The sequence below is a fragment of the Castor canadensis genome, chromosome 17, assembly GCF_047511655.1.
Source record: "Castor canadensis chromosome 17, mCasCan1.hap1v2, whole genome shotgun sequence".
Taxonomy (NCBI): domain Eukaryota; kingdom Metazoa; phylum Chordata; class Mammalia; order Rodentia; family Castoridae; genus Castor; species Castor canadensis.
Genome location: NC_133402.1, coordinates 59,228,424 through 59,242,878, shown reverse-complemented (window position 1 = coordinate 59,242,878; position 14,455 = coordinate 59,228,424). Strand labels below are relative to the sequence as shown.

Sequence of the window (14,455 nt, the reverse complement as noted above, 5' to 3'; positions counted from 1 at the left end):
CATGAAATCTTTCATTTGGCATACGGCATAACAGGTGCCTCGGAGTCAGCAAACTAGAGGCCTCGACTGAAAGGGTTTAGGCTATTGGGGTAGTAATAATTGAATTTAGTTGTCATACATCTGTGGTGAAAATCAGACCGAGGAAATGAGGGACCTAGGGGAGAGTAATCACTTCTAACAAATCTTTCATTGGTGAGCTAGCTGAAGTGAAATCCTTTGCTCTAACCACACTAAGCTTGGGGCAGATGTTCTTGTATTTGTTTTGCAGTGCTGGAGATGGAACCTGGGGACTTGTGCATGTTAGGCAAGCACTGTGCTTCACCCCCAACTCCCAGATACTTGAATTGAGTGTCCCATTGAGGGAGAGGGAGACATTATAAATATTCTTACAGATGACAAAATTGGAAGCCATTTACATTTTGCAGCAATAAAGAATATTTCCTAAGGGGGCAGGAGGTTTCAGGACTTGTTGACCAAACAGTTTACAAACTTCAGTTTCCTTTCTAAGAGTGAGTCCTTTCCTAACTTGACAATGAGATTGTCACAACTTCAAGGTTGATTTTGAGGCCTGCAGATAGATATTAGTGTCACCTGAAGAAGTAGGGAAGGGTGTGATTGACAATATTACATTAGTAAAGAAAGAGAGAAGAGATGACAGGCTACGATTTGGAGTGGATAAGTGGGATAAACTCAAAAGTAGCTGTAGAACTGGAGGAAGAGGACAATGGGATGTGGGCCTCTCGTAGAGGCAGCAAGCCCTGTCCTTGTCGTGTGTGTGTGTGTGTGTGTGTGTGTGTGTGAGAGAGAGAGAGAGAGAGAGAGAGAGAAAGAGAGACTGAGTCTTACTTTGTATCACAGGTTGGTCTCAAACTCACAGTCTTCCAGCCTTAGTCCCCTCCAGCTATATCCCAGTGCTGGGATTATAAGAATGTACCACCATCCTGGCCATCTTACCCATTTTTTAATGCAGTGTTGTCCAAAGTCTTTCAATCAATGCCAATATGCTTAAAGTAAGCACAGTGTTAGTTCAAGATGGTTATAACAGTGACTGGTTAGCACTTTCCAGGTCACAGAGTGCTTTAGTATGTGCTGTTTGTACTTTACTATGTTTTACTTTCACATCAATCTTGTGTGGTAGATATGGCAGTAATATTCTTGATTTAGAGGTAGTCAATTCTGAGAGACTGGCCTCTTCAAGTAACACATCTGGTTAATAGTGGTGCTGAGACTTGAACCAAGGTTATGAAATCTGCAGCCTTGCCTACTTAAGCTCTATACTTTTTCACTTAGAGTTTTTGGTAACCTGAAGGTGCTACAAAGAAAAAACAGTATGCAGAGAATGTATTTTTCAGAAGACTGTGGATGTTCCACTTGTGTTTTGTTTTTTCATTCAGCAAATATTTTTTCACCCCCTCTTAGGCTCTGTACTCTTCTGGACAATGAGCTATACAGTGAATAAGACAAAGTTCTGGTCCTCATACATTCTAGGTAAAGAAATACAGACAAATACGGGCTACAGTATTAGTTTGTCCTAATACTATTCTCTGTGAGAACAAGTGAGAAATTTGGTTTTTACTTTATGTTAAGGTTGTTAAGGCTCTGTTGGATTGTTTTAATTTTTTTTTCCCTCTTTGGTAGAACTGGGGGTTGAACTCAGAACCTAATGTTGCTAGGCAGGTGCTTTACCATTTGAACCATATCCCCCAACCCAGCTTGGTTAATTTTTATTAGCTGGGTTTTTTCCTTGAAGATAGATTTTTTTCATAAGAGGTATATCACATGTGTCTTTTTATAGACGATATAGAGAAGATGGAAGCCAGTCAGAAGAAGAAAAGGAATACAGAAGCATGGATTTCTCACCAAGTTATAAAGGCCTTCTAATGGTATGGGAACTGTATAATTAATAAACACTTTTTTATAAAGTAAAATAATCCCCTAGGAAAGTTACTATTTTTTTTTCCTGTGAAATGTGTTGCAGTCATTACAGAATCAACTCAAGGAATCAAAGTCCAAGATTGATGCACTTTTAAGTGAGAAGCTGAACCTCCAAAAAGATTTGGAAAGCAGGTGAGAGAAACTTAAATAACTTTTCATGATCCTTTGAAAAGTAAACACATACTGGAATTTGGAATCTTAAATAAACCATTCTAGCCCCTTCACTCTAAAACTGATCCTGAGTACTTGACACTCTTAAACCGATTATAGTCCATCGTCTCATGGTAAATGGTGGAAGGAATAAGAACCCATAGGTAGGCAAGGGAAGTGAGAAGATAGGAGTCCACATTGAAGATGAAACTAGAAACTTCAAGTAGAAGTTTTATTTTTCTTTTAAAGTTACCTTTATTGAGGTGTAGTTGACGTATAGAACATTGTGTGTACTTAATGTACGCGATGCTTTACATCCAACACATGTACACCCCTGCCAAATAATCACAGTTGGGATACTTGCTCTATGAGTTTCCTCTGGCCCCTTTCCCATCGCTTCTCACACCCTTTTACCTCTGCTTCAGGCAGCCACTGAGCTGCTCTGTCTTCATACAATCATTTGTATTTCCTAGATTTTATATAAATGGAATCATACAATATTTTTTAATGTCTTCTTTAACCTAGCATAATTAATCATTGTTAATTTAAAATTTTTGAGTTGACAAATTATAGTTGTATATGCTTATAAAATACAAAGTAATGTGATTTATGAATGCAAGGTGGAATAATTACATCAAGCTAATTAACACATATGTTACCTCAAACACTGATTGTATTTTGTGATAAAAACATTTGAAGTTTATCTTAGTGACTTTGAAATGCCCACTATATATGAATACTGTCTTGGATTCAGTCTCATGTCAAAGAGTTCCTCATCCCCAAGCTACTCTAGGATGTCTTGTTTATTTCTCCTTTCCCCTGTGTTGTGAGAGGAGAAGAAAAATCAGTGGTGTCTGTGACATGCCCGAAAGGTGGAGGCAGCATAGCTAGGATGGTGCTGCATGATGACAGTGAGTGATTAGGAGTGAACATTGTCAAGACTTTGTTTTCACTCATCAAACACGTGTGGGAGCACCTGTTACAGGTTAGACATCTTCCCTGGCTCTGGGATAAAACTATGCCAAGACAAGTCACCTGTTCTCATAAAGCTTATGCTGTAACAGAGAGAGGGCTGCAATGCAAACCGCCAAACAATACTATCTACATTTCTTATTATATCAGTATGTAGTAAGAGTTTAAAAACATGCCTGGGAATAATGAACAAATTCAGGATAGTGGACACGTCTGTTACAGAAGGAGACAAATGATATTGATGAGGGACACGCAGAGTTTTAAGTAGAGGTATGGTTAATTTTAATAGATAAGGCCAGGTGGTGGGCACACCAGGCTTTGTTGTAATATTCTCTGTTCTTAGCTGCATATTTGAAATATTTCACTATAAAAACAAATTCCAGATTAACAAAAGAAGTGAGTAAAAAGTTTTAAATAATTATACAGAAGAAAAACTCTAAATGGCCAGTAAATACCCCATTAGTGGTCAAGAAATATTTTAAAGTTTTTAATAAACTTACTTGTGATAAGTAACAAGGTGTACTGTATTGTTTACCAAGTACTTTTGTCATTTTATGCAATAAATTGAATCTATTCAACATGGTTTATTTTCTACAGGCCCACACAACATGAATTGAGACTTTATAAACAGCAGGTGAAGAAACTGGAAAAAGCCCTTAAGAAAAATGTCAAGTAATTATATTTTATCAAAGTTACCACTTTTGTTTCTATTTCACTATTTTTATTACCTGTCATCTTATCTCATGCTGCCTCATAGTGGCCTTGACTTGGAATTACCAGGTTGATGAGGGAAATGACATTAAAAGGTGTTTTGGTTCATGTCTGTAGCGTCCCTGCACTGGGGAGGCCGAGGTAGGAGGACCGTGAGTTTGAGGCCAGGTTGGGCTACGTAGTAAGGCCCTATCTCAAAAACCAAACAAATAGGAGTATTTCTGGTTCCACGTTTAGAAGCAGTTTAAACTGTGTTGGACTTGACTGTATATTTATCTAAATTGAGAGCAAGAAAAAGGCAGTTGTATCATGCAATAAAGGACAAAGACTTAATAGAAAATTGTCTTTGGAAATGGAAGAAATGGCAAGAGAATAATGACCTAGAGGTAGTGGGCCCCAGATCTTTGTTGCTGATCATCATGATCTGAATATTTTAAAGTGAGCTTCTCACGTTAAAGCTAGAAATGACAGCACGCACGGCACTTGTGCACTTCAGCTTTGAAAAGCGAGTGCTCACAGGTATTTTAGAATGTTGGTTGTAAATAGTGATGGCTTCCTGAAGAGTACCAGTGTGCATTCTGTGATTCAAGAGGATGGCACTTGAGAGAGTAGTTTGGGGAGTGTTGGAATGGACTACCGTAGTAGCCAGGAATTGCATAGCAAGTAAAATTAAAATAGTAGGGAAAGAGAACTGAAAACGAGAAGTATAAGGTTTGGAAAGGCTCCATTTCAGTTAATGAATATCTCTTCCTAGTATTGCTGGACATTTTGGGTACCTAGAAGTACTTCTTCCTATCTCCTTGGCCTTCTAGGCACTGGGATTATAGTGGTAAACCAAATAGAAAAGTTCTTACCCTTTATGGAGATGACCTGAGGGAGAAGGCTAATGAAAGAATAAGTATGACAATTTCAATATAATATGAATCCTAGACATTAAATAGTGGGAGAATAACTATTATAAGAGCTTGGGCAAGAGTTGGTGGTTGGTAGCATGGTCAGTGGTGGCAGTGGGGCTGCTAAGTGTTGGGAATTGGGAAATATTGGAGGTCGAAGAGAAGACTTTGTAATGGATGAGATATAGGGAACTGCGTGCAAAAAGGAAAAATAAAAAGTCTTTAGGTGTTAGGCCTGAGTAACTAGGAAGGTGCTGGCACCATCAACTGAGATGGGGAGTTAGAGAAAGAGCAACTGGCAAAAAGAGGATGTGGGGAAGTAGAAAGTCAAAAGAAGAGGAAACCTATTGACCCCAATGCAGTGTACTAGTCAGGACAAACAAGCATGCATGCACTTACACGTGCAGAAGCTTGGTCATTCTCATTCGGAAGGTCTATATTTGTGAGTTGGCCTACCTGCTAAAACTTACTGCAACATCCAAATCAGTCCTTCTGGTGCTTTCACAGTCATTAGTGGGCAACTCCTGTCCTCAACTGTTGAACGAGTTGTTGTTCTGCCCCATTTCAACCATCTCACTGTAAACAATGCTCTCTCTTTTTTTTTTTTTTGCATTTTTATATTACATGTTTTGTTGGTAAATTCTCTAAGATAGTCCCCTTTAGAGATAGCTTCTCTAGGATAGTGTGAGTGCTTAAGTGTGTCTAGGGTTCCTACACATAGAAAGGCTACAGTGTGCCTTCTGGAAAATACGCAAAGTAGGCTTTGCTCAAGGCTTGAGATATGGAGTACTGCTAGCCATGAGTTCAGTGTTAGTGAATCAACAGTGATTTTAAGTGAGGTGTCTTGAAATAGAGACACACATAAAACAAGGTTACATACCATCAGTTAAGGGAGATGTGACCAGAAGCTTGCAGGAGGCTGGTTCATGTCCCTTAGGGGCAGTGGCCTAGTATTCACCAGTTCAGTATTCATGGTGACTGTAGACTATTACTGTCAAATAATGAGAGTTGAATATATATATTGTCCAGTTGGGTTATGATCTTTTATAATTACAATTCAGGAACAATCTCTGATACATTTTTTCTGCTAAATTTTGAAGAAACTGTTAGTGCCTTTGTGATTTTAAAAAAATCGGAATTTTTTTAGTTTGGAAATTTTGCAGTATCCAGATGTGGAAACAGAAATTTTGGGATGCTAGGCTACTTGTCCTCATTACTTCAGGGCTGGCGGAAGAGCCTGAGTAGTAGAAGTCAGACCCTTAATCATTCTGACTCCAAAGTGTTTGTTTTTTGTTTTTTGGGTTTTGTTTTGTTTATTTGGAAATGCTGGGGTTTGCACTTATAGTCTCATGCTTGCTAGGCAGCCACTCCACCACTTGAGCCATACCCCCATCCCCAAAGCTCATACTTTTAATTACTATACTAGTGATTAGAACAAAACAAAGCACTCAATGAAAAAATTTAAGGTTATACTTTTTAGATTTTTATTTTCTGTAGTGAAAAGGTAGAATATTTCAAAGTACTCCTGATGTTTGAGGAATAATTAAAAATACAGTCTGCTGTCAACCCAGTGGATTCTTCTGCAAATGTAGGAAAGAAAGCTTTATTATTAAGTAGGTATTCATCCAGCCTGTGAGGTGCAGGGTAGGCGGTCTGCTGCAGAGATGATAAAGACAGACCTCACTCCCTGTGCAGCCAGGCAGATATAGTCCATTACATACGTGTTCATTGTTACTATCCAAAGAAAAACAAGATTTCTATTTTCCCTATGTTACCAAGAATTTGTTGGCCCCTCTCTTAAGAGAGTGAGTCCCCAAAAGGAATCGTTTTCCAGTCAGTGTTGTGAAGCCAAAGATGAAACCAGGCTGAACACTGGCAGCACAAGTTTACTTGGTGTGCAAAGAATGGAGAAGTGGTAACACAGCTTGTAAATCAACTTTTATAGATACAGGACAAAAGAAACGAGGGGGAGTGCCAGGCATGGTGGCACATGCCTGTAATCCCAGCAACTTGGGAGGCAGAAATAGAATTGTTGTTTGAGGCCAGCCAGGCAAAAATTAGCCCCTAATCAGTAACAAGCTTGGCACTGGGTGTGATGGCCCACATTCAAAACTGAAGCTACTTGGGAGACTCAAGTAGGAGCATCGTGGACAGAGTTTGGCCCTATGCAAAATGTCAGACCCAATCTGAAAAGTAAAGCAAAAAGAGTTGGGTGTGTATAGCTCAAGTGTAGAGCACCTGCTTAACAAGTGCAGGGCCCTGAGTTAATCCAGAACTGAAAGGGGGGAGAGAGAGAGAGAGATCCCTCAGTGGATCAGGGATATTCATATCTTTTTTCTGGAATAGGCAGAGATTTCCAGAACTTAGGTAGCACCTCTTTTCAATCTTTTTATGATCTGGTACTTCCTGACATGAATAGGTATGTCACTTGTATGGAAACCAGAGAAAATTCAGTTGCATGGGGCTTTTCCCTTTGTTTTTCATTTGTTTAAGATCTGTTGGTATCCTTAAATTAACTAGACTTCAACTCAAATGAGGCTCTTACCAGTTCAGCATGGGAGAACTCAGACGCTTCTGACTTGAGTTCCTGTTACAGTTTGTTAGAAAATCATGTTGCTTAAATGCTCAGAGAGGGCCGTCAGTGCAAGGTAACCAGAGGTACTATACTAATTTCATTCACTTTTTCAATAATATTGATAATTTTCTAGGGAAAGACAAAATCAGAATATTGCTTTTCCAATGTCGAACCCACAGGCATCCACATCATCAACTGGGCAAGGGAGTGGAACTGAAATTAACGTCAGGCCCTGTTCAGTTACTGCTATAGTATAAGCAAGAGGACAGAAGAAGAGGGCTGGCTCTTGAATGTTCCTTTTCCCCAGTGGAATGGTGTCAGAGGAGGGTCAGTCGGTGACACGCAGCCAGATGGGGGCAAGAGAACCATCTCACTGCTTAAAGCCCTGCACAAAAGGCTCCTGATGTTTTGTGGGGCCTGGGGACAACACAGCCTTCTAAAACCAATTCAGTCAGATGCAAATAGAAGGGAATGATTGGCAGTGCAGCATAGAAGCTGTAGTTTGCATGCATTTTTTTCCCTTCGCTACAAGGTGCTACACTAGGGTAGTGTTACAGCCTTAGAGAAGGGGAAGGGTTTTGCTAGTGTTCAAGCAAGGGCCCTTTCAACCCTGCTTTAAGAAAATTGAAAATGAGCAACTGTACACTGCACTCCTTCTCCAACCACCCAGCACCAGGTGGACTCTAAGCCGGGCAAGCTGTGCTTCTTCATTTTAACATCACCTTTGGCTCTGGACTGGCATCCTCAAGCCAACATTTCTTCTCTGTTGCCTTTGAACTTTTAATATCCGCACAGGTACTGAGGTACCACTTGTTATTTTGTTAGTTCTCTACTTCCAGAGCTATGCTAGTTTTAAGTCATCTGCTTTGTAACCCTGGGCCCCATGGTTTTCACTTGCATGCCTTTGTTGTAGAACATGAGGTTTTTTAGGACTATTTTGTTATAGCAGATACTTACTGTGAGACTAGGTGAACCAGAGGTCAGTTTCCTATGAGTCTTCAGTTTTTACTAATACTGTCTATAACTTTAGAAGAATAATGAGATTAAATGAGTTAATACATGTAAAGTGCTTAGAATTCCTGCTTAGAGAAGGCTCTCAAATATTGTTTATTATCAGACTCATGATCATATTCACTTATCATCATTATTAAATAGGTAACTTCTTTATTCATCTGGTTTATGGAATCATGGTTCATTTTCCAGAGTTATTGTAATCCTACATGCAATTACAGGGTTTCTGCATTTATAACTATAATGTTGTATAGCCATAGTGTAATGTTTATTCATCATATTTGCAAATACTTCATTGATAAGTTAAACATTTTTATCTGAGAGAAAGGTTTTTTATTTGTTTGTGACAGGGTCTTGCTCTGTTCAGGAACTTGTGATCCTCCTGCCTCTGCTTCCTGAGGGCTGACATTACAGGCATGCACCACCATGAACAGCCAGTGAAAGGTTAAATGACGTTTAAATTCAGATATATCGGTTTATTTGTATTTCCTCTAGAGGCCATATTAGCTTTTCTGTGTCTTTTTGTTCGTGGCACTGCTTTTAGACAGAGTTGCAGACTATTTAAATGTGGTGAGTAGATGTGGAGTCAAGTGGAAAGGGAATTGGGAGGTCTTGATGTCTACTAGAGGAAGGAGGTTACTATCTACTTGGAGCTACTTCTGCTTATTGATTTTGTTTGGGCATATACTCATCAGAGAGCAGAGAACAGCAACTGAGTGAAGATCAGGGGCAATTCATGGCACTGGAGGGTAGCAAGATCACCTCGGAAGGGAATCAGTAAGAATACTGGGTCAAGACTAACAGCATGACCAACACCGTTATGTGGTGCCACACAACTGAAATCCCAGTACTCCAAAGGCTGAGGCAGGAGGATCACAAATTCAAGGCCAGCCTGAACATAGAGACACCCTTTCTCAAAAACAACAAAAACCCCACAACAACAAAAAACGGAAGTCATGGAGAATTTTGAATGCTAGCCCAAGGAAACTAGATTTAGTGTGCAAAGCAGGGAGAAGCCATGGACTGTTTTTTAGCAGGCAAATGACAGGATAGAATTTTACTGTTCTGTTTTGCAAACAGAAGGTCAGGGCTCATTAATGAGTCACAGAACACACTTAGTGGATGGGTGTTCCAGCAGGCAGCTGATGGCATACTGTAACTGAAGAGGGTTCATTTTAAGCAGGTTAATAAGAGACTAGTATTTGCAGAGGTAGGGAAGAGACAAAAAGGAATGCTTGCTACAACCGTCTTCAGAGATTTGGAGAAGGGTAAAGACTTGCTCCTGGGTAAATAAACTCATACATAATCTTTGGTGAAGGACACTCCTTTTTCCTCAGAGTTCTTCAGCCAGCTGGGAAAATGTTCTCTTGGGTTTCTACATCATCTGCCTGGTCCGTGCATCACTGTCATCTGTTCTTTGTCACACATCGAACACCGAAATGTTTGAGAAGGCCAAAATGTTTAGGTGTTCCTGCTCCAGGAGTCAATCCAATTGCACTGCCAGTGCAATTACTCTTTCACCTTAGCCTCTAACTGGGAATGGAAGTTGTGTCCATCTATAGTTCTTTCCCATGTTTGCTTTGTGTGCGTGATGGGGGCAGTGGTAGAGGGTGAATAGAATTTTCTTCTTCAGTCTGATCCCTTCTGCTTTCAAGGAGTCCTTCTAACTTGTGGAATATGACATAAATTTTAGAGCTGGAGATCTAAAAAATCGAAAAAAAATTTTAGATATACGTGCATATGTAATGTTTACACATGTTTATAAGTAAAATGGCATAAGGCTTTTGGGAGACCAGCTAGATAATTGACTTATCTAGTTTAGCATTTTAATCTAGTACCTAGGGAAACATTTTGTATTGTCTTTATTTTCTCCCCTTTAGATTGCAAGAGCTTATCAATCCTAAAAAGACTGAGGACAGAGAGAAAAAAGACGAGCCCAGCAAAGAAAACCATCAGCAGGCCCTAGTTGACCAGAGATACTTTCAGGTATGAACAGCGAACAGGAAGGCTGGTGGTGGATGAACCTTGGTTTCCATTGTGGGTAATAAGTTATCTCTTGGAAGGAACACTTGTACAGTCGGCCCTGTGTCTGTGGTTCCAGGGCACCTATGGATAACCAAATCTGAAAGCTCCCTTCTCTAAAATGGCATCGTGTTCGCATGTAACTTGTGCACAGCACTCCAGATTGCTCATCATAGTCTATTTATAACCCTTTACTCACTTAAGCCATTTTGCTTTTTATTGTTATTGTTGTCACTATTATTAAGCAAATCTTAGGGTCTTGTGTTTAAATACTATGTTCATGTGAAATATAATTTTCTATGTGGTGTGATATAGGAAATTTGACCTTACTGGGTTTTATAGACCATTTACTGAATAGATGAGCAGTTAAATCTAGTAATTTATTGACTGAACTGAGCTTGCATGCATATTTTATTGAGCCCACTTTGGGTTTTTAAATATTTTTTGGTGGCACTAGGGTTTGAACTCAGGGCCTCATGCTTGTGAGGCATGCACTCTACCACTTGAGCCACTCCACCAGCCCTTTTCTGGGTTGGGTTTTTTCGAGATAGAGTCTTGTGAACCACTTGCCTGGACTGGCTTTGAACCTCGATCCTCCTGATCTCTGCCTCCTGAGTAACTAGGATTACAGGTGTGAGCCACTGGTGCCTGGCTAGGGTTTTTAAATTTTGAATTAATTACTAATATTTCAAACATTACATGATGTTATTAAGTCCTCATTGCCAGCTTCCCTTAATTTCTGCATGCTCCTTTTTTTCTTTTTGTGTGTGTGCATGTGTTTTGTTTTGTTTTTTTTTTAAGTAGGACTGGCATTTGAACTCAGGCCTACTTGCTTTTCATGCTTGCAAAGCAGGTGCTCTACCACTTGAGCCACACCTCCAGTCCACTTTTGCTCTGGTTATTTTGGAGATGGGATCTCATGAACTTTTTGTCCTGGCTAGCCTGGAACCATGCTCCTCCCGATCTCAGTGTCTCACGTAGCTGGGATTACAGGAGTGAGCTACCACACGCAGCTCCTGCATGTTTCTTATCAGGGCAGAGTTCTGTCTGTCCCTGTCAGATATGAGCTTGTACTCTCCAGTTAGCTGTACTTCCCACCCATCCTTGCTTCACTTATTTATGCTCATACTTGGTTCCTCTGGGCATTTGAATTTGCAGTCTCTTGACAGGCCACTTTTTTCCTCTATTGAAATGACTTTTAGCATATTCATGCTTCTTTGTATGCATAAATTCATTTCTAGACTACCTGGTCTGTTCCAGTCCTATGCTGTTTCCATATTCTTTAATTTTATAGTTTTATACTAGGTTTTGAAACCTTTTTCGGATAAGGATTTCCCAATTTTTCTTGGATATATTTTTGGTACTTTTACCCTTCAGGATGAACAATTTTTCAAATTAAAAAAAATCCCATTGAGATGAACTGAAATTAGATTGACTTTATGGATTAATATTCAGATAAATGATACCAGAGCGTGTTCTTACCCTACCACAATATAAAAGGGCAGCCCTAACTGGGTGCCAGTATCTGACATCTGTAATCCTAGGTACTCAGGAAGCACAGATCAGGAGGATAGTGGTTTAAGCCAACCCCAGGCAAATAGTTCTGGAGAACTATTATAATGGGTTTGAAAAAAACCCATTATAAAAAAGGGCTGGCAGTTTGGCTCAAGAGGTAAGAGTACCTGCCTAGCAAGCATGAGGCCCTGATTTCAAACCCCAGAGCCGCCAAAAACAATATAAAAGAGCAACCTTCTTGTTGCTGCTCCTTTCCTTGTTGTAGTCTGTTTATGTGTGATTCAGATCATTTTGCTATGTAACAATCACATTCTAAAACTTAGTAATTGAAAATACCCTTTACTGTTATTAGACTCAAACAGCTGGGCAGTTTTGTTAATATTGGCTCTGCATCGATGGTGAGATTCAAGGCAGTAGAATGACTCTGCTTCTGGGAGATCAGTGTATTGTGTCCAAGTGATGTGGATGACTGGGCCAGGTGTACATACGTTATTACCCCAGTCCTGCCTAGACTTGGCCAAGTGGCAGTGACAGAGCTCAAAGAGAAAGAGAAAAAGTGCTCAAGTTGTCTTAAGAAATAACATTTTTCAAGTACATTCTGTGGATTGAAGCAAGGTCCAAGGCCAGCCTAGATTCGGGGATAGAATCCCACTCTATCACAGTGCCATACTGCAAAGGTCGAAGATAAGGAAGAGAAATAATTGCAAACAAAGCTAAGACAGAGTCTGAATACGTACTACTAAACATACACGTAATCTACTTCGTTCACTCCCCATCACAAAGTTGATAGATATCATAGAAGTGAAATGTTGAAATACACACTCCTAAGCTCAGCCAAAACAAAGAAAACTTCCTTATGAATAAACACCAGAAGCCAAATTCTCAGAAGACCTGTTCGTTGTAGCTTTCTCTCTGGGTAGAAAAGCAGAGCAACAGCATTTTCCGCTAGTTCTAGGTATACTTTAAGGAGCAGTCTTCTGGTGAGTCCTTGCTGGTGAATTTCTAACACTTTCCTGGGTAGGAATGTTCTTATGGTGTAGGGTCAGTTTGATTACTTCCTGCTGAAACCTGCACAATGTGGCCAGGACTGTAGGCTGGGGAGACTTTATTAATAGCTCTCCTTTGAACTCTGAAGTTTGAAACAACAGAAAAGGCCCTTAACACCCTACTTCACTTAAATGCTAGGAGGTGGACAGAGGGAATGTGTCCAGGTGACTTCTCTACGTGCCATTGTAAGAGGACAAAATAACTGTTTTCAAGTCTAATTCACTTCAAACTTCATTTTAGTTTTTCTGTAGTTTTTGATCTTATTAGAGCTTACATACTAATGAGTGTCTGTCTCATTAAAGATCCTTGTTTTCTTTTTCTGGTTTTTGTTTGTTTTTAAGCAGGGTCTCACTGTGTAGTCCAGGCTGGCCTTTTACTCACAATCTTCCTGCCTCAGCAACCTGAGTGCTGGGATTACAAGCATGTACCACCATGCCCAACAAAGATCTTAATACCTAAAACTATTAACTCTGAAAATGTTATGTTGACATGTAACGCACTCCTTTAGCATACCTGAATTTGTTGGACTAGGATGAACATTTGAACTAGAACACTGTCTTTCTTTAAAGGTGCTGTGTAGCATCAATTCAATTATTCACAATCCAAGAACTCCAGTAATAATTTATAAACAGAGCAAAGGAGGAGCTCCAAACTTTCATAAAGATCTTATTCAAGACTGTGGATTTGAACATCTCGTTCCCATAATAGAAATGTGGGCAGACGAACTGACATCCCTAAAGGTAAGGCTTGAATGATCTTTACTTGCTTGAAAATCTATTGGGCTCTCTGGAGCTTATCATTGGCTTTTGTTGATGCTGTTGACAATGAAGCTGGAGGACTGGAGGTGTGGTTCAAGTGGTAAAGCACCTGCTTTGCAAGCATGGCAGCCTGAGTTCAAACCCCAGTTCCATCAAACCAAAACAAAGCAAAAAGACAATGAAGCTGGAACCTTCTACTTACATACCTGTTTTTCAATGTTTTTAGCTTATGTTAATAGCACAAAATAATGGGTTTCATTATGACATTTTCATACACGTATAAAATGTACTTTGATCACCCTCCATTACCCTCTTCTGTCTCCCTTCCCGCATCCTCTTCCTCTTCCCAAGCAGTCCCCCTTTTTTGTCTTTTCTTAAAAAATCAGTATTTCACATGAGTCTGCCTTACATTGCTTAACATGATGATCTCCGTTTCCATCCATTTGCCTGGAAAATGACACAATTTCATTCTTCTTTATAGCTGAATACTAATCCTTTTTGTGTGTTTGTTTATCCATTCATCTGGTGATGAGCACCTAAGCTGATTCCATAACTTGGGTACTGTGACTAGTGCCCGATAAACATGGGTGTGCAGGTGTCTGTTAAATTCCCTTGCATATACCCAGGAGTGGCAGAGCAGGAACATAGGACAGTTCTAATTTTAGTTTTCTGAGGAACCGCCATACTGATTTCCATAGTGGCTGCACTAATTTACATCCTCACCTACAGTGTGTAGTGTTCCTTTTCCCTTGCATCCTCACCAGCATTAGTTGTTTATTGTTTCCTCCCCAAGCCCCGCCCTTGATAATAGCCACTCGGGGGAAGGGTGGACTCAGAATCTTAGTGTAGTTTTGGTTTGCATTTCC

At 39.9% G+C, this 14,455-nt stretch overlaps 1 protein-coding gene and 1 non-coding gene across 5 annotated transcripts in view; one reads left to right on the top strand and one right to left on the bottom strand.

The window, feature by feature from the left end:
- Cep70 (centrosomal protein 70) overlaps positions 1-14,455 on the top strand; it is a 52,909-nt gene that overhangs the window by 18,850 nt on the left and 19,604 nt on the right. For all 4 annotated transcript variants that reach the window (XM_074059179.1, XM_074059180.1, XM_074059181.1 and 1 more), the window contains 5 exons: positions 1,796-1,883; positions 1,979-2,067; positions 3,655-3,729; positions 10,128-10,233; positions 13,401-13,571. In XM_074059179.1, coding sequence (XP_073915280.1) covers positions 1,796-1,883; positions 1,979-2,067; positions 3,655-3,729; positions 10,128-10,233; positions 13,401-13,571 — 529 coding nt within the window. The remainder of the gene's footprint in view (positions 1-1,795; positions 1,884-1,978; positions 2,068-3,654; positions 3,730-10,127; positions 10,234-13,400; positions 13,572-14,455) is intronic.
- Positions 10,715-10,787, bottom strand: Trnav-cac (transfer RNA valine (anticodon CAC)). The gene has a single exon. It is a non-coding gene; the product is annotated as a tRNA-Val (tRNA).